The 20418-nt window shown below is 41.3% G+C and overlaps 2 protein-coding genes across 13 annotated transcripts in view; both read right to left on the reverse strand.

Moving 5' to 3' along the window:
- Positions 1–6536, reverse strand: part of depdc5 (DEP domain containing 5, GATOR1 subcomplex subunit) — a 30894-nt gene extending 24358 nt beyond the window's left edge. For all 11 annotated transcript variants that reach the window (XR_006021845.1, XR_006021844.1, XM_042060412.1 and 8 more), the window contains exons 1-16: positions 6380–6536; positions 5375–5452; positions 5148–5235; positions 4912–4958; positions 4603–4688; positions 4086–4169; positions 3877–3926; positions 3617–3686; positions 3436–3514; positions 3178–3239; positions 2714–2783; positions 2138–2210; positions 1832–1935; positions 1627–1701; positions 1014–1148; positions 145–206 (exon numbers count right to left, since the gene is read on the reverse strand). Coding sequence is in view for 9 of the 11 variants with exons in the window: in XM_042060412.1 (XP_041916346.1) it covers positions 145–206; positions 1014–1148; positions 1627–1701; positions 1832–1935; positions 2138–2210; positions 2714–2783; positions 3178–3239; positions 3436–3514; positions 3617–3686; positions 3877–3926; positions 4086–4169; positions 4603–4688; positions 4912–4958; positions 5148–5235; positions 5375–5438 (1149 nt within the window). In the remaining 2 variants the exon portion in view is untranslated. The remainder of the gene's footprint in view (positions 1–144; positions 207–1013; positions 1149–1626; positions 1702–1831; positions 1936–2137; positions 2211–2713; positions 2784–3177; positions 3240–3435; positions 3515–3616; positions 3687–3876; positions 3927–4085; positions 4170–4602; positions 4689–4911; positions 4959–5147; positions 5236–5374; positions 5453–6379) is intronic.
- Positions 6537–6994: 458 nt separating this feature from the next.
- On the reverse strand, positions 6995–16476 carry rab36 (RAB36, member RAS oncogene family). 2 transcript variants are annotated; one of them, XM_042060512.1, is made up of 11 exons: positions 16327–16476; positions 15696–15815; positions 13252–13343; positions 12892–12966; positions 12389–12490; positions 12205–12269; positions 10888–10939; positions 10622–10703; positions 9722–9812; positions 8473–8586; positions 6995–8044 (listed from the first exon to the last, which is right to left on the reverse strand). In XM_042060512.1, exons 2-11 carry the CDS (start codon positions 15762–15764, stop codon positions 7992–7994), a joined length of 795 nt encoding a protein of 264 aa, XP_041916446.1. In that variant the 5' UTR covers positions 15765–15815; positions 16327–16476; the 3' UTR covers positions 6995–7991. The 2 variants fall into 2 exon arrangements, with proteins under 2 accessions (XP_041916446.1, XP_041916445.1); XM_042060511.1 differs by having other exon boundaries at positions 16317–16476.
- Positions 16477–20418: the final 3942 nt, after the last annotated feature.

The following is a 20418-nucleotide window of genomic DNA, read 5'->3' on the forward strand; positions in this document are numbered from 1 at the left end:
GTGTGTGTGTGTGTGTGTGTGTGTGTGTTTGCATGTAAAGGGCATAAACAGCAGCATTCCCATCCAGAATGTTTGTACACTTCACAAAAAGAATGGCCCGGCAGGGTTAAGTTCTGGAACAGCGTAACTGTGACAGTGACTGACCTTGAAAAGAGGAACAGCATGGAGTGGCTGCTCTCCCATGCACACCAGGTCCACTCCGATACCTGTCGGTCAGAACACCAACACGTCATCAGCATAAACATATCGGGGGGGGGGCATTGTGTCATTTAGTGACAGACCTATAAGGTAACTCTGGGAAAGAGGTAAGTCTCCGAAATAGAGCAGCTCTAGAAGTTATCTTTCAGGATGTTTACCACTTATTCTGAGTTAAAGGACAACAGCTAGAGCTGCCAGGCAGCTATACAGTGCTACACTCTGACACTCTGTTGGGCATGTTCATGAGGCCCCATGTTCAGCTACAGTGCTACACTCTGGGGGCATGTTCATGAGCTACAGTGCTCTACTCTGGGGGCATGTTCATGAGCCCCCATGTTCATGCTCCCAGAGTGTAGCACTGTAGCTGCCTGTTATATTGCTGCAGCAACCGGTAAAACCGATTGTTTTGGGGTTTTTTCCGTACCGACGGTACTCTGTGACCTCAAGAAATTATCTATGTGAAAAATTCCTGGAATTCTCCTTTAACTCATCCATGTTCGTCACATATGCACATACTTGGAACACAACCCCAATGACTACAATGATGATATCATGCAAAAGGAAATGTGGAGGCAAAGCTCACCACTGTTAATCATGCACGTGGTTTAGTGACAGACCTATAAGGTAACTCTGGGTAAGTGGTAAGCAAACCTCCGAAAAAGAGCAGCTCTTGAGGTTATCTTTCAGGATGTTAACCACTTATTTTGAGTTAACTCATCAATGTTCGCCGCTTAAGCACATACAGTACTTGAAAGCCCCCCCTCAAAATGACTACAATGATGATACAATGCAAAAGGACATGTGGTAAAGCTCACCATTGTCAATCATGCGCTGTTTGGTGAGGATCATGAGCAGGCGGTTCACCTCGAAAACCCCCACGCCCGGTGTGATCACAACGGACATCTGCCCTGTGCGGTCGAAGTTGCGGTTGATGTAGTGCTTGTCGAACACTGCATGAGGAACACAGGAAGGAACAGAGTGTGAGGACAGAGACGGTGTAATGGCTGTAATGGTGTAATGGCTTGGTATGGCTCAGCCTAAAGGTGAATGTTACAAATTTGCAGTCTGGGGCACAGAGGCAAATCACTCAGTTCAACTCTGCATCACAAAATTGCTTTCTTAGAAATTATATGGTTAAGCATATTGCACTACCCATTACCGCTAGGCCACAGAGTAAGACACATAGGTGTACAGCTAAAGTAATGGCTGAAAAAGAATAACTAGGTAGATAACACCCCAGACAGAAATGGCAAAAGTGCACTATAAATGCACTGAAGCACTATGTGAACACTATGCTATGAAACTGTGAATAAATAAAACTTAGCCATAGTACCATTACAGACGTGATGGCATTGACAAACAAACAAACAAACAAAGACACACACACACACATACAGTACAAGCACACACACACAGAGGAGCACTCACCGTTGAAGGAGAGGTTAATAGCTTCCAGATAGTTCCCCTGAGCTGCTGTGGAGTTCTGACCACAGGGGAAGCCATCTGCAACACACAGACACACAGACACACACACACACACACACACACACACACAGAGCACAAAGTTATATCGATGAGACATTTTAAACAGTATGTGTGTGTGTGTGTGTGTGTCTGTGTCTGTGTGATGTACCTGCTCCTCTGAGGCGCACCAGGACAGGGTACTGGATGAAGAGTTTCTTGATGGTAATGAGGAGAGATGTCCACTCATCTCGTCTTTCGTTTTGGGCCACCACCCTACATCACACGCACGCATGCACGTGCGCGCACACACAACACAGTGAAAAACAACAAGACAACAGACATCAAAAGAACACAACACCCAAACTCTGTCTCTCCTTCTGTTTCTCTGTCTTTTTATCTATCTATCTATCTATCTATCTATCTATCTATCTATCTTTCTCTCATGAATACATTGGATGTGTTGCAGCTGTCAGACCTGTAGAAATCCTCATAGAAGCGTCCCTCATGGTCCTGTCTGATAGAACCCCTCAGGATCTCAGGAAACTCATCTAGAGGAGGAGAATAGGACGTTAAGGAACCCAGGAAACCTTCCCTCTCAACCACCAAAAGTCAGGTCATTTACCTCCCGGCAACTACAACTTAAGGTAATGATAAATGGGGCAATCTTTTGAGCATTGATGCTGGGCAACCACATAACCAGTTCCAGGTTTTCTGATTGGATGATCATGAAAATATGCATGCTGATTAAAGTTCCTTAGAAACAAATGTTGATCAATATCAATGGGAAAGTGCCAGAACCACAATATTTGGGATCATTTCCCAGCAACATCGATCAAAAAGTTGCCTAGTGTATCATCAGCTTTACTGTGGTCTAATCACGGAAGCAAATCATTTATCAAGCTGAGCACCAACCAGCAAAACTATTCCACTACATACAATACAAAGCTCTGCACTGTTCAAACCACTACAGCTGAGGAAGGCAAGAAAATAAACCATCTAAACACATTTGATCTGTTGGCAGGATTGTTATGAGAAAGTAACCTGATCTCACCCATAGATTTGGCTGAGTAGAAAGTTCTGGAGAACAGCACCACCGTCACCTCATGACTGCAGTTCTTCTCCTGATGAGTCAGGGAGCAGTATGGATCAGATAGTATCAGTACAGGCAAGGCCATGTGGGACCAATAATACATATGCTTTAATTTATATGATTTGATAATATAATACAATAATGCAATTGCAATCACCATGATAAAGATAACATGATAAATCTACATAAAGTAGTAGACTTTATGTAGAATTTCTTGAATTTCCCCTTGAGGATCAATAAAGTATCTATCTATCTATCTATCTATCTATCTATCTATCTATCTAAAGTATACAAGTGAGGCTTGCAGTGATAACATTATATAAGTATACCTACAACATGTATCGCTAATACTTAATAATTACAGAAAAACAATTGGGGAGTTAGGGACATAACTATTTCAATTAAAAAATACACATTTTCCTCACCTTCCATTTGGTAAAGAGATCTGACAGGAAACCATTAACGGCCTTTTCAAAGTAAAGGTCTCCTATACAGGACCCAGAATACATGATTATTTGAACTGTATATAGAAATACATGTGGACAAGACAAAGAACAAAAAACTGGCTAACGAAGACAAAAAAACGCTCATAGAACCAACACCATTACAGACATGCTGTAAATCCAAACACGAGGGCAAACACTCACTCAGAAAAGAAAAAGAAATGGTTGTGGGAAATTTACCATAGATATCAAAGTCCCACATTTCACAACTCATCTGGATGAAGATGTAAACCATCGCTGAAGTGGACCTGAACACCACCTGAGTTGGAAATAGGATCAGTACGTTTGAGAACAGTCCGATTTAACATGGCTGAAGAGTGGGTACATTATGGGCACAATATGGGCAGTGTGTGCTTCCTACCCTGGTGTCCTCACTGATGTACCCACATGTGACCTTTTCACCTTTGACCCATAGTTCACTGGCCTGGGCCCTATGTGGGAAGAGGGACAGCATGAAGAGTATATGGCCGTAAGATCTCACAAACATAACATCATTTATAGTCTATACAATCAGAAACACAAACACGCTTGCAAACCAATCAACAGGTGTGGTCAAAACACAAACAGATTATACACAAGCTTGGCAAACATACGGATGGTGGAAGAACTAAATAAAGCTACCTGATTCCAGCAAACTCAACTTTCTGGGTCACGTATGCACAGGTGCTGACCTAGGGAAATGAGTACACGATAGTTTCATAGAGTCAACCTAAAACGGTACCATTCTTATAAGCAAAACCACACACACGCACACACACACACACACACACACACACACACACACACACACACACACACACACACACACACACACACACACACTCCCTCACCAAACTCTTCTTCAGTCTCCACATGTCTCCTCGGCCAATGTACTGATCTTTGAAGGTGAGCTCCACAAGATCAAGGGTGACATCCTATAAAGAAATGAGTACAATGACACAGAATAATGAATACAAAAACACAGAGCAACAATGTACCAAGAAGATGCCAAACAGAGACAAAAGGATTCAACATAAAAGCTAATCAGTAATCACAGGCAAACCTCATGGGCAAGTGAAGTACCATCACTAAGAGTAAGGCCAAAATGAACGAAAGCTTTAAGCATGATGGGATAATGGACATATATAAAGGTTAAGGTCTCCTCTGCATAGTAGTATTTTTTGTTGTGGTATATCTAAGGTCTCCTCTGCATAGTAGTATTTATTGTTGTGGTATACTTAAGGTCTCCTCTGGATTGTAGTTTGAATGTTATTCCTCGTTTTGTAAGTCACTTTAGATGAAAGTGTCTGCTAGATGAATGAATGCAAATGTAAATATAAATAAAGCAAACGCATTTGCGAGAAATACCTTAGGATCCACAATGTTGATGATGACATCCTGGTAAGCACGGAGCTTGAAGGCCTGGGCAACTGTTTGGTCAACACTGATTGTCTCTGAAAGAGTGGAGTTTAAGACAGAGAAAACAAATAGTAATAAAGTAGGTGGCCACCTACAGTATGAGGCACCATAGGACCCCACACAATACAAAATATATTTTTACTCATAGTCTTCATGAACGTTGCACTGCTTTACATCACGGACGTCATCGTGTTAACTTTACATCACATAACCTGTTTCAGTGCATTTTCAACATGATACAGGATAGAAATGAAATACCTTTCTGCAGGTCTTCTTTCAGGCTCTTTACTTGCAGCAGAAGAGGACTGATGATGAGAGGCAAGTAGAAAAGTGTAAGAGGAAGATTGAAGAGAGAGAGAGAGAGAGAGAGAGAGAGAGAGAGAGAGAGAGAGTAATATAACTCAGCGCTGTTATGGTGTCAATTTTGGTTCACCTAAACCTGAATGCAATGCAGTAGGTGGATTAAAGAACCAAGTCAGCCCGACCCAGCTCACCTGTACTCATCGTTGGGATGTGCGATCTCTACGATGTCCCCCAGGGCGACGTGGGGGAACACCTTGGGGTTCATCATCAGCTCATCATCTGCAACAGAACAGTAATTTCAGCAAACCTATTAAACCTATATTGTCTCTTTGTCCATGACATTCAGATGAATTAGGCCATTCTAAAAGTGCAATTCACACTAGAAACGTGAAATGTGTGAATGCTTTTTGTAGCTTACCACTTCCGCCAAAGCCTTTTTTATGAACCACCAGCTTGTAAGATTTGTTTGTCTTGATAGTCATCCTGCTGACCTAGGCTAAAGAGTGAAAGCCATTGTTGGTTTATGTGCATGACATGTTATTCACATCATGCGTTGGGAGTAAGATAAAAAGACAATTTACACAATTCAACCCTCCTGTTGTGTTCGTTTCATGTTTACTAGTTTTGTAACTAGTCACTACTATGACCGCTGCATTATAACTTCTTATAAATCCATATAACACATATATTATCATCTAATGTTGTGATAGACCTTTGTATCAACTTCTGTTCTATTGGATATTACCAGTTTTGAACTTCCATTTGCTATTTAGAGAGGGAGTGAGGGTGTGTTTTTGTGTGTGTGTTTTAATGCACAGAAGCACACATACAATCCATCTGATCAATAGGTATGTGACTGGATTCAATTTTATACACTGACCATTTTCTCACTCTAATGCCCGGTCATTTTTGACCGGGAATACACATGGGTGTTCTAAAGTTAAATAAAACACTCAAATTGTTATGAAAATGATTAAAATTTGTTTTGTGTGTTCAGATGACCAGTGTTAACAAAGTCATGGAGCCTCATGATAGTCAGAATAAATTAACAATATGTTTAAGAGAAAATTGTCAATCGGTCAGATTTTGACCGCGAACACAACAAGAGGAGGGTTAGCAGAAGGACGTATAATCACATAGACCACATCATTTCAGCAACTACAGACTGCTTGGACTTTCTGTGTAGTGTTATATCTTTGTAAATCTGTATGCAACTTTCATGGCATGAAATGATGTGATTTGACAACAACAACAGCAGCAGCAATCGTATGCAAAACATAAATATAAAACGGCGAATGCATTATGTTTTGACAGGGCGGCGACTCATGCTGCTGATAAACTTATTGCTAACTGCAGCGCTAACGTTACCATTAGCTTGCTTGGCTCAGAGTTGATAGTTGCAAGTGAGAAGTAGCAAACATACCGTCATCAGCTGCCAGCCAGACTCTTTGTGATGACGGGTTTATGAGAGCTAAATGAATGCACAAGTTATGAAAGGGTGCAGAAAATGCATTTCATCTTTGAGGCATTTCTGTTACTAAAGACGGTTCAGCAGTAGCACTGGTGCTCACTCACTTCCGGCTTGGGGAACCACAGGATCAAAACATTATACATAGAACCCGCCTCTTAGGTATATACCTCTCTGTGATTGGATTACAATGTCTGCAACATGGGCATGCATTGGCTACAGTATGCCATCTATTCATTGGATATCGCATCTGTCTATCCTAGCCTAGAAATCTAGACGCACCCTAGCGGCAGCAAATTACATTTGCTTCCAGGGCTATGTCTATCCCACAATAAGTCTCGTAATTTATCCATCTTGGGTATGCAAGAAATGTCTGTGCGTCTTACGCCCTATGTATTCACCTTGTTTACATATCTGTCTTCGGTCCATTCTCACAACAAAACTGAAACAATATGAACTGTAGACATTTTACTGTAATACAAATTAATATTTCCTCAGCGGTAAATTTTCCATTTGACAGGTGCAATCTTTCTCTGCAGTACACAATTCAACGTATAAAAATGCCTTATCTTTTCTTCATAATGTTTATTCTTCATAATTCCTCTCAGTAAAAACCTCATACAGCAAAACAGTTTCATGAGGTTGCATTCATTTAATCATCTGTCTTTCAATTGTCTAGAAAATCCATAGAAGACAACAAAAGTCATCTAATGTCCAAAGTTAGAACACTAAATAAAAAAAAATAATAACAAAGAAAAAAATTACAAAAATCATATCATACTAAACTAGCTGACAAAATATTTCATCATAATTTGGTGATCACTGGTGTAGACCAATACCGTACTATTTTACATAATATTGTATGTTTTATGCTACAAGGCAATACAATACTGATCTAATAAGGAATGCTCATGGCTGGCACCGCCATGTGTATACATATTTCATGAATAACATTCATTGCCTATACTGTATTGTACAGAAGCACTGACAGAGATGATATATTCCCTCTCATAAATCATTAAAATGGGTAGATCAATACCAAATGAAGTGGTGCCCCTTTAGCCGTAGATCATAATAATCTCCAGTTTTAAAACATTTTCTCACCTGAGATGTTTGGCAGACATTTTTACCCAAAGCAACTTACAGCACATTACAAGTTTTACCAGTATGTTCCTAAATTAAATTTATGCCCTATACCCTAACTACATGTTTATAGTATACTCTATGCCACTTTTGCTTAAAGTGTCTGTCAAACTGAGGGGGGGGGGGGGGGGGGGACAGCATATGACTAAATAGAGATGTAAACTCTGCCCTTCTGCCTCAAGAAACAACAGAAGGGGATGAGAAGAACACTGCAGTAAGTGTGTGCTCGAGGCCAGGCCAGCCCTCCCTCAAAGAAGGGGGAGCAGCTCGCTGATCTGAGAGAGCTTTCTCGAAAACACTGCTGACAACACTGCAGCTTTGGTGCTTTGCAGTTCAGTCTCTTCTCCTCTCGGATCGTTCCCTTTCTCTTCTCGTCTGCAGCTGTGTCTTCTCTCCCTCCATCCTGGGGGGTGGGGTTGTGGCTTCAGCAGCATGTCTTTTTCACTTCCTTGTTCGGAGTGTCCTCCAGCGATGCCCCTGAGAGAAGAGAAGACATAAATGGAGAAGTGTTTGTTTGTTTGTTTGATTTTTTAACCAAGATGGCTGCTGTGTGCTGACTTTCATCATGGATGCCATGACCAAACCAAATTAAACATACCTTAAACACAATTATATGTCCTACTCAAAATGTAATGGTTTCCTTGTGGGTAAAGCAGTGGTCCAAATACAGACTTAAGATTTAAAGCCTTACAGATCTAGAGAACCTCCCCAGCATTATCCCAGCATCAAAATCACTTCATGACAGAGCAACTGTTCATTCAGAAGGGCCAACCTGCAGTTACAGGCATAGCCAGCCACAAGACAGACACTCAGAACGCTCTACAAACGTTTCCTAAAAACATCAACTTGACATTTACAGTGCTTTTGATTTGTAGATCAGGGACATTTTCTTAAACCCATCTTACTAATGATGTCTCCCTGGCCAATGCTCTGTGTGGCTGTTCCTTCCAGATCCCTCAGGATGGCATCCTCAAAGGCTATCGCCGCCACACGGAAGAAGAACTCATTCACGTTCTCTCCTGAAAAAAGCCCATAAAGCATCAAATAAGCTCAACACAAACACAACATCTTCATGATTGACCAATGCCACACTTTCATTGGAGGATCTGCACTGAGGCTTGGTTGTTCCATGACAACACACTGATGTACTGTAGTAACCTCACAATGCAACAGATAATGGCTTGATGGTGTAACAGGGCAATTCCACGCAAAACTGTCACGTCTATAACGCCAACACAATCCCATGGTACAGTATGATGTGAATGATGGTTACTTCAAATTTGAGCATTCACTCTTCTTGGTTGTAGAACTTACATGGAAAACTTTGGTAACACTTTACTTGACAGTATCGACATAAGAGTAACATGATACTGTCATGAACACATGACACTGTCATGACACATGAACCCTAATCCTAACCTCTAACCCTAATCCCAACCCTAACTCTAACCCTAACTCTAACTCTAACTCTAACTCTAACCCTAACCCTAATCCTAACCCTAAATTGTTATTTACATACATAACATACATAAAAATACACTCAACACTTATCTCGTCACACATTTCCAGACGCACAACATCACACATTTGAGGGTCTGTGGCCTTGAAGGGAACCCAGGCTGGACAATTTTACAGAGGAAAAGAGCAGAGAGATTGTGGATTTTAAAACTTCAAACACTACACCCACAAGGTCTTAATGAAAAATTAAATTAAAGTTTTAAACCACTCTGTGTCTTTTTTACAGCTCCTCTCTTTTATTTCCTTTTAACTTTTATTTTATTCTGTTTTATTTAATTTATTTGACTTTTAGATGGGATTAGTGGGGCGGGGACAACTGGCCAGTGCATAATGGTCCAAACAACCACTCACCAAAACAAATTTTAATTCTAATTTCCTAACCCTAAATTGTTATGACAAAAAATGAATGTCACTTAATAACAGAAGCATTATGTCATAAACGTTTATGACTTGTTTATGACACGTTCATGACAGTGTCATATCACTCTTATGTCGATACTGTCAAGTAAAGTGTAACCAAAACTTTTCACATAATCATTCGCATCATACAAATACCATGGCATTTAGTTGGCGTTATGGACATGACAGTTTTGTGTGGAATTGCCCAACAATATAGTGAGTTATAGCTATTATCACCTGTTTTGGATGACACCATCCAGAACTCCGCCTGTAACTCTGATGCCAATTTGACAGCATCTCTCTCTAAACTGGCCCGCATCTCTGGAGACTAGAACATCAGATGAGAGGTTAGTAGGCTCAAAAACACAGATAATGATTATATTACATTGAAATATATGATTATATGTATGATGTGATATATGATGATAGCGTAGTGTAGTGGTTAACGAACTGGGCTAGCATGGAGTAGCCTGAAAAGTTGTGGGTTCAATTCCCGGCTTCAGCTCAAGGCACTTAAAGGAGAATTCCGGTGTGATATTGACCTAAAGTGTGTTGAAACATGATACCGAGTGTGAACGTATGTCTCATAGCTCATCTCGGCTTGTCCCCTGCACTCAGAAATCTGGCGCTAGTTAGCCGATGCTACAAACAGTTTTTCGATCGGGGTGCCTCGGGCATCGGCCTAGCCATGCAAGTAAATCACTGTTTTACACCATTTACGAGGCTCAGGGATCAGATTCCAAAAATAATTCCGTGAAAATGCATGGATTCCAGTTGCTGTTACTGGACGAAACTGGAATCCATGCTGATCCCTTATCATACCTGTTCATTCTTACTCGTCGCTCGACTTATCGTGACTAAATTCAAGATGGCTGCAAACGCTAAACTCCTTGAAGATACTGTCTGTATAAATCGTCTTGTAAGTGCTTTTTCAAAGTTCTCAATGTCTCGTTTTAAATGTCAAGGCCCTCAGAAGTCTACCAATGAAGTATGGAGCTACTTTGAACACTGACTAAATATAAATACTTGTGTGTGTGTTGAGTGTGTTTGTGTGTTTGTGTGTGTGTGTGTGTGTGTGTGTGTGTGTGTGTGTGTGTGTGTGTTGTCACTAGTCGTGTCCAGGGTGTGTAATCTCACCATCAGGTCACTCTTGGTGCCCAGTAGGAACACAGAACAGGCATTGGGTTCATTCTCCCTCAGAGCTTCTACCAGCCACTGCCTGAGGGGGGCAAATAAACACGACAAACACTCATCACAACAACACCACTGCCAAAGATGAGCAGTTTCATAAATATGAGAATACTGTACGGCAAAAACAAGCCCAATGTCAGTATAGAGAATGACCAATAACAGTGTATAAGTACATAATGGCCTTTGTGTCCATTAGAAACATTTCTTCTTACCGAGTGTGTTCTAAAGTTCTGATATCCGACATGTCAAAGACTGTGATGATTACTGTAGCAAAGATATGAAACTGTGTTAGTACACATGAGAAGCAAAAGCAGTTCATGTTTGTCCTGGCTGTGTTGGAAGATGTCTAGAGATGTAAAAGCCCGGCTTCAGAAAGAAATGCTACGTTCAGACTACAGGCAAAAGTGGCCCAAATTTGGGGTCAAGTGACCAGGTCAGACACTCAAATCTTGCCCAGTTATGATTTTTTTCAAATCAGACCACTTCCATATGTGGTCCTGAATCAGACCCAGGTCTGATTTTTTTCAATGCGGCCGCAGTGTGAACCACCAAGGCGGATTTGATGCGACTTTTACGTCAATCTACAGTACATCGACATTTGTCACAATCATGCGCCGCGGGAGTTAGCTGATGTCATTGTTATTGTTGTTTTGCGCATGCAGGTCTGTTCGGAGTTCACACTGGAATCTGATATAGGCCACATTTTCAAAGGTAATGTGAAAAGCCAAACAAAAAATCTTATCTGAGCAAAAAAAAAACGAATTGAGCATTAAGACTTGCGGTGTGAACGTAGCCTAAGTCCTGCCATGTATTGGTTCTACCTGTGTGCTTTTAACACAGGTGATTTCACTAATTACCTGATCTACTTGGCTTAAGAGCTGTGCTAATTAGAATCAGCTGATTACAGCAAAACTCTGCCAAAATGCAGCCTGGGGTCTTTTTGTGAATGTACCCAAGTCAAACTTTTGTTTAAAAGCATAATTACGACGTAAGCAGCACTTTTAAGATTGGCTGTATTTTCGTTTTTGGGTCAAATGGCTTTTTGAATGGGAGTGCACACAGAGCTAACTAAAAATAAATGTTTTGAATCACTCACTTCAGCAGTTGTTTTTTCCGCTCGCCGCCATCTTGCCAGTCAAGAAGTGAATTGTTCAAAACCTTTCTGTGTACACACTCAATGTTCTCAATGCTCGAGTTTATGTGTAGAGACCCTGGTGATGCTTCGAGCAAAGTTTTTATGTTGTGCCGAGCCTTCTTAGTGTTTTAAAAATAGCGATCAGCACTAGCACTCCCATTCAAATGGCCATTTGAACCGAAAACGAAAATACGGTCAATCTTAAAGTGGCGCTAATGTCGTAATTATGCTTTTAAACCAAAGTTTGAGGTACGGGTACAAGTTCGGGTACATTCACAAAAAGACCCTAGGTTGCATTTTGGCGAGAGTTTTGTTTTAAGTGAATTGTTGGAACAAAGAGAGCAGGACTTTCTGAAGCCGGACATTCACACCTCTGGAGACGTCACTCTCTTACCGTGAGCTCCTCTGTAGTAGGCTGAAGCAATGCACTTAAATTTCTCTTGACCCGCCGTGTCCCAGCTGACAAACAATCAGAAGGTTTACATTGATGTCTTAACACGGAAACTAGACAAGGGATCCAATTGAAGTGTTGAAATTCACAAAATAATATCCTGAAGAAAGACACACAAAACACTCACATCTGAAGAGAGAAGGGAATGCCAGAGAGCTCAAATCTCTCGATCTCAAAATCCACCCCAATAGTGGCTTTATAATCCCTGTCAAACACATCCTTACAAAACCTGCAGAGGAGAAAACAAACAGAATTCTTTGATGAATATTTAAACATCAAGGGTCAGTTTAAGCCACAAGTCATAGATTTTTCTCTCAATGAAGATCTTTTTTTGGTCCAGGAGGACTAGGCTTAAACAAAACTGGCCCTCACGGATCTAGAAAGATCTAGGCATAAAAAAAGAATAACATTCAAACTACAGTACAAAGGAGATCCCTCCTTTAACCAAAATCCCTCTGGTGCACATGCGGATTGTCCTGATTGTTATACAAATTAGTGAACCAGGTAAAGACACATATCTCATATGGGCCACTCTCAAACATAGATGTGGACATAGGCTAAAAATCGGAACTGTGCATCAAGGCCTGCCAGTGTAAATTCAGCGTAAGTGTGCCTTCTAACCAAGTGTACCTGTTAATTAGACATGTCTTGCCCACGTTCAGGTCTCCAACCACCACTGCTTTGGACATCTTTAGTCTGTCCCACCTTAAAAAAGCAAAAATAAATGGCAGGAAACTTACATTTATTAGATAGAGACTTCAGTTACAATAACAAAAACAATAAAAAAAACAATTTTGTGCATTTTGCACACATATCCTCTAAACTCTAAAACCCCCAACCATGCCACTCCCCACCACACTTTTACAAGCACATCTTAATTATTCATTTCAATCTGCACAATCACATTTCCAACATAACTTAAAATATTTCCAGAAAACATCCCACATACAAACACACACACACACACACACACACACCAGTACTACTCACGCCTGTTGTCGCTCTGCTCTCTCCTTGCATGCCATCTTTGCTTGGCTGTTCCAGTCGTGTTTCTCCTGTAGACATGCCTTTGGGTTATAGCACTGTGAGGAAAGGAAAAAATGCCTCTGAGATAAAAATGTGTCCTCACCGCTACATAATAGGAGGGTTAATGGCTGAGGTGGTGTTTAGACGACAACAAAAACGATGCCAACGGTGATATTTTTCTACGTTAGACCCTGTCATTTAGACACGAGCGGAGGTTCCGCTAACTTAACTTCATTGCTGTAACACTTAAGAGATTGAGCTTAGTGTAACCTTACCAAATGAACTGGGGCCTCATTACAGAAACTCCCTAACTCTAACATCCTACACTTGTCATGGTCTGTGTGCTGTATCCTGTTCACAAGCAAAACTGTGATATTTGCTAGATGTTTCCTAAAAGGAGTGTTAGGCAAGAAGTCCCATATGATTTCCTGCAGGAATTTAATTTGCAGACTGAGGGGATGCCATCTGTCCATAATTTCCTGCCATGTCTAGGGCGCTCACTGGCATCAACAAAAACTCCTTCTTCAATGTGACCTTAAATAAATGTCACTCAAAACTAAAGTACACAATGTCTTACTGTGGCACGGCACTGCTATCTAAAAATATCTTGTGTTTGTGAGCTTATAACAACAAGATGATGCTCAATGCTGAATGAAATCATGTAGCCTGAATCATACTGTTAAAAATACAGTGTGGTATCAATCGTTAAATAAGTGAACAAAATGAAATGTGTAAATATAAACAAATTTGTTCATCATAACAAAATGTATTATAGGGTATGTAAGCTTGTGAAAAGATAGTGAGTGCTAAGATATTCATGGGTTTCATTACATCACTTTCCACAGTTGTGTTAATCGAGCACCATGCAGTCTGCATTCATAACCTATAGGTGCTTGATTTTATACACGTGTGGAAAGGGACCTGTGGGAGCCGTGGCCTACTGGTTAGCGCTTCGGACTTGTAACCGGAGGGTTGCCAGTTCGAACCCCGACCAGTAGGCACGGCTGAAGTGCCATTGAGCAAGGCACCTAACCATGGACGGATTATGAACTTTCGGGCCCCTGGGCCCAGATGTATTAAGAGCCCCCCACTAATTGTCACATATGTGGAAGGGGGGTTTGGGGGTCCTCCCTCAGAAATGTTTTCATTTGTTGTTTGTGATTTCCTGTATTCTGGTGCATTTTGGGGATGGCCAATACTAAATTCAATCAGATTCATAGCCTACATCCTGATGTGTTGATATTGGGGCAATGATTTCATGCAAAGGCTGGGGCTTAAGGGACCCCTGACCCCTTGGGCCCCTAGGCCTGGGCCCGGTAGGCCCGTGCAGTAATCCATCCCTGCACCTAACCCCTCACTGCTCCCCGAGCACCGCTGTTGTTGCAGGCAGCTCACTGCGCCGGGATTAGTGTGTGCTTCACCTCACTGTGTGTTCACTGTGTGCTGAGTATGTTTCACTAATTCACAGATTGGGATAAATGCAGAGACCAAATTTCCCTCACGGGATCAAAAGAGTATATAATTATACTATACTTATAATTGCCCTCTGACACGTCAACTTATGTGTACACCATATATAAATAAATATCTGTGCATTCAACACAGCCCAGTCAAGTCATGTTATGTTATGCCAGCTATGTTGAATAAGCTAATATTTTTTTCATGGTGTAGGAAAACATTTACAGATGTGGAGATGATGTCACTCGGGAACAGAGGCGATTGCAAGGACACTGATTGTGAAGGAGCTCAGCAGAGGAGGAGGTGATGGGGACATAGAGGAAACCTGGCATCAGAAAGTAAAAGTCCTTTCATGTACTGGTTCTACATGTGCATTTAAAACAGGTGATTTCACTAGTAAGCTCATCTACCTGGCAGACGAGTTTAGCTAAAAAGAATCAACTGTGTTTTTATTTTCTGAATGGTTGGAACAATGTGGTAGGACTTTTACTTTCTAAAGCCAGATTTCCCATCTCAGGATGTGGAACATATATTGAGTAACACAGAAGATGAGGTTGATAGGAGGAAGATGAGGAGGAGGAGGAAGAGGTGACATGTTGGACAGACGAGGATGGGGTCATAACTAAGGGCTGAAGGAATTAGCTTCAGTCCTGTGATCCTGCAATGGGGCCTTGACTGAGGCCCCTCTGTTCAGATCACACATTTCCAATCACACCAATCTACAGTGAGGGCTAGTCCACAACAGGTACAGGACGTCCCCTCCATTACACTTACGTAAAGAAAGAAAACACTGGACCGATGTGTGATTTGAGTGTTTTGATTAGTTCTGACTTAGTTCTGTGACAAATTAAAATTGTATTAAGTTTGTAAAAGCATGGATCACTTAAATCCAAGTTTGGGTGCGTGGAAATAATCCAGCTAAGATAATTATCTGACAACGCGAGGGTTACCTTTGGGAAGTCAGAGATAACCCTGTCTCGACTGACAGGTGGGCAGAAGTGCATCCTGCCGTCTAGCATCCAAGCTCGGAGGACACCAGTGATCTGCAGTAACGTTACCTGTTGAGATAACTACAAGTGCATACAGAGTAACGTTATATTTCAAAATATCTGACAGAGTAAACATGTGAGTTACATCTAAAAGACAATGAATACCTGGATGTAAGATTGTAGCTTGCCAAAATTACACAGTAAAGTTAACGTTTACTGCTTTCAGCAACATTCAGCTGCCGCTATTTTCTTGTGATGTAGCTCTAGCTACAGTAGAAGCTAGTCGAAAGCCGAACATTGGAGCAGATTCGTGATAGCAATTTGTGTTAAACTAGCTGCTAACGTTACCACTTCTAAGAAAATACGCCTGTGCAAATGCAAATCGACTATCTAACGTTAACGTTACTAGAAAGTAAATAAGTTCCCTTTATTCCTTTGGCCCGAGAAACTCCATCACTGTTACCAGAGATGTTAGCTAACGTGAGATGTTCCTAACAAATTAACGGAAGCTAAAATGAAGCCAACCGCTGCCGATATTTAATAGTTGACAATCATATGCATGATAGAATCAAACCAACGTACTTGTACTCACGGAAGTTATTTTTTCCTGAAGATTTTAACCGCACGTCAGAGCAGAAAACGTAGGCTACAGCTACAGTAGCTTTATCTCAGTCACTGTTTGCTGCATCAGATCCGTCCCTGGGTCACCATGGCAACCGCCATGCCTGCCAGGCCGACATGTCACAAGTGGAATGATCCCACCTTCACCCACTGTCTACCTTCACCCCCTTCTTCCATCTCACATTAAGTCGAATGGGAATACCATAGACTGTATATAGAACAGTCTATGGGGAATACGATCGTGCTACTGTACGTTCCCCAGCATAAAATAAACCACAACATAAAATTAATAGACGGGTCTTCCCAAAAAATGATGTCCTTCACCTCATATCAAAAGCTGCCTATCCTGATTTTCGTTCCCCTCCCAGTGGAAAACACATTTCTTGCCACTCAATCAGCATAAAACATTAAAGAACACAAAATAAGGTAGTCAAACGCTTCAATTTCTCTTTGAAAAAAAAAAAAGAATAACCTGTGTAATTTTTTGAAGGAAAAAAATATGAAATTAGCAACCAGCAGGTGGCACCACCGCATTAAAAGTTAAGGCTGGTCAGCACTGAAACTGAATGAAATCTATCCGTCAGTATATCTGTCCACGTAAATGGCTGTTTGTAAAAGGCTCATTTGTCTGTAGGCTACCTGCCTGTCTGTCCTCGTATCCGTTGCTGTGTCTAAAATAAACTATCGCATGAGTCAGTTGTAACTTTACTTACTAGTCCTGTAGGTGGCGTTGGTGAGACAGAAATAGCAATTGTAACATGGATTGCTGTGTCATGCCAAGCATGTTAGATTGTGCCCTTCTTTCTACTGCATGACTGCATAAGTGTGGCACACTACAGTATGTGAGAGGAATACTAACCAGTTGAAATTCATAGTACAGAGGAGCGAAGATGCTCTGCTCTCTTGGCAACTGGCATTGGATCTCTCTTGCACAGCTGCACAGCTGACATAATGTGATGTGGGGGCCATTTTTCTCTTCGCAAAGCGCTGCATAGTGTATTGACAGAAAGGGAAATGTTCCCAAGCCTTGAGCCATTTGGAGAGGTCTATGACTGGGTCAATGTCACAGCACACTGGCTGTCTTCTTAATGGCTGTTAACGTCCTGATCGGGGTGAGATGATGGCTCTCCCTTTGCCCTCAGTGCTATCCCATTTCACAAGTACTAATCAATGAGGCAATCTCCGCAAGGCAGTCAAGAAAGCCCCATTGATTTGACCCAAACATTAATTCCCGCCAGCCTGCAGATAGCTGTGGATGCTGGAAGTCCGCCATCAAGGCTTAGATGTTGAGTGTAGCCACACAGAGAGAGGGGATGCTTTTGTGTGTGTACAGGGTGAATGTGAGAGTGTGTGGGCAGGGTGAATGGTCTTATGTGTGCATATCATTTAATCATTTCCTTGGAGATTTTTTAGAATGGGTGACTGTGAAAGGCCTGTAGCCATACAGGTATTATATACCACAGACATTAATTTCAACAGCCAGTCCTAGGCTTATAGCTGCTTATAACAGGCAAAAATATACTTAATTGGCAGCCATCATCTTTACAAATGGTGTCTGACAGGTGCTCACATCCAGCCACATCTTCACCAATTAGCCAATTGGGTGCCACATTACTGGTGAACATAAAAGTATGATGTCTGTGGATTAGTGGATGGACTGGCAGTTTACAACCTGGGAGGATCAGCCAATCCACATTGACAACATAATTTGTGGCCATCTGTATGAGACACCTTATTGGCTTGTTTGTGAGAATGTGGCCAGAAGTCAACACCTATCAGATGTTTTTCTTTTTTGAGGCCAATTTATAGATGCTAACTGACTGAAGTTAGCCCTCCAATCCTGACCCCCATGTCTGCAGCAGCCCAAAGTCATGTGACATGGTCTGATTTTATATGCACATGATTACTGGTGTGTCAAAGAAGGATTAAAGCACTGAGATGTAAACCATCTGTATCATTTTGAATACATTGTTTTTCTATATGTTTTAGAAACACATATATTTGTTAAACTGTGTGAATGTTTTTTGTTGTGATAAGGTAAGCCTTAAAACAGAGATTGTCTTTACTCGGTGACACACCATATTGTATGTCCATCTCACGTTGTGGTCACACTACACACACACAGGAGAAATGCTGAGGCTTTCTAGTGAAAAGGGGGATATCTACATGTACCCCAACAGTGGCCTGTGATTGTTACACATTAGGCCTACTCCAGCAGCTATTTTATCTCGAATTATGCGTTTTTCTCTGTCGTCGCTCTAGTGGGCCCTCCCAATCTCGGTGTCCCTCCTTTGCGTTTTCTTTTTTCGGCTCATCTCCTTCACGTAGCTCCTCATGACTGTCACAAGGTCTAACTTTAGCTGGCTCTTCTCCGCCCATTTCAAAGTGCGTGCATGGTATTCATTCACCTACTTACATGCTTTTCCACCACAAACAAAAACCCACTGTTTTACTGAAAAACAAACATCAGGAATCTTATTGTGCCATGGATAAGTTGGGAAGGAAAGCTGCATCTAGAGAAATACTTTATTACAGAAAAGACAAAAAAATGTTTTTGATAATGCTTGGTGAATTTCTGCACTCCAAGTATAAAATCATGTGGCACAGTTTTTTCATGGTACTTGCGGAATAATAACTGGCCATTCCTACAAGTAATTGGATTACTGCAAATTAGATAACTAACACGGCAAGATAAAAAATATATATGGGATTAAAGATGTCATGTCTGTTCTCAGCAAATGACAGGACCTTACCAGGCTATCAAATAATCCCATTATAAAGCCAGCCTGGACTTCACTGTGGAATACCTTAAAGCTTTAAATAGATACAACACTGTTTATCTGGGACCAGAAAAATATCTTGATGAATGAACAACTAACTTCTAGGATTCGGTCCATTTGTGGTAGTACAGGGTCTGGTATTGCTCTAATTATGCGATATAGACCCCCCCCCTCCTTTCTCTCTCTCTGTCTCTCTCAATCTCTCAATGTCTCTCTCAATCTCTCTCTCTCTATCAGCTCACAAAGACTGGTGTTATGAAATGCAACAACAAGAGGACAAGAAAGTGTGTACCAATTACAGTACATTGGAATGTGTTGTTGATTGTCCTGAAACATCTCCCACAAACCACCATGTCTTTGCATCTGTGTCTTCTTTATAGAACTCAACACTGCAGACAAAAATGTGATTACACACTTATAAAGCATAGTTTCCCTTTAAACTTTATACTACACACTAAACTTGACATTTGCATTAAAAATGGAGTCATGTCTGGAGAAATTCATAGGATAAATACAATTTATAATCATCAATTTAACAGCCTGGTTCCAGGCTTGATATATCAAGGCTCTGCAGTTAGCATATTTGTTAAGATACCAAACAACTCTGTCTCACATTCTTGAGAGACAAAAAATCTAACTTGTTCAGTTACTATTAACATAAATCCAAATCCAATAATTTCACTTCTTATGTGTTTCTTCGTTAAATAGCTAAATTATATCACCTATGTTATTGCAATATAATTTATTTGCAAAGGTCTATAGCCAAAATATGTCCCCTCCAGCACAATGACCAGTAATAGGTTAAGCCAGAGGTTGCAGGTATGTGAGGTACTCCTCAGAGACACCATGTTGTGGTAATGACCCATGGCATAATTGCACATAATTACACCTCTCAGGGAGAGCGAGAGAGAGAGCGTGTGTCTGTGTGTGTGTGTGAGAGAGCGAGAAGTATAGTATAGTAAGTATATATACTCTTTTGATCCCGTGAGGGAAATTTGGTATCTGCATTTATCCCAATCTGTGAATTAGTAAAACACACTCAGCACACAGTGAGGTGCAGCACACACTAATCCCGGCGCAGTGAGCTGCCTGCAACAACAGCGGCACTGCGGGCAGCGGGGAGCAGTGAGGGGTTAGGTGCCTTGCTCAAGGGCACTTCAGCCATGCCTACTGGTCGGGGTTTGAACCGGCAACCCTCCGGTTACAGGTCCGAAGTGCTAACCAGTAGGCCACGGCTTGCCACACAGGGGTTCTTCGGCTCTCCATCACTGCGGCTGGTGGCC

Source organism: Alosa sapidissima, chromosome 13 (assembly GCF_018492685.1).
Source record: "Alosa sapidissima isolate fAloSap1 chromosome 13, fAloSap1.pri, whole genome shotgun sequence".
Classification (NCBI taxonomy): Eukaryota; Metazoa; Chordata; class Actinopteri; order Clupeiformes; family Clupeidae; genus Alosa; species Alosa sapidissima.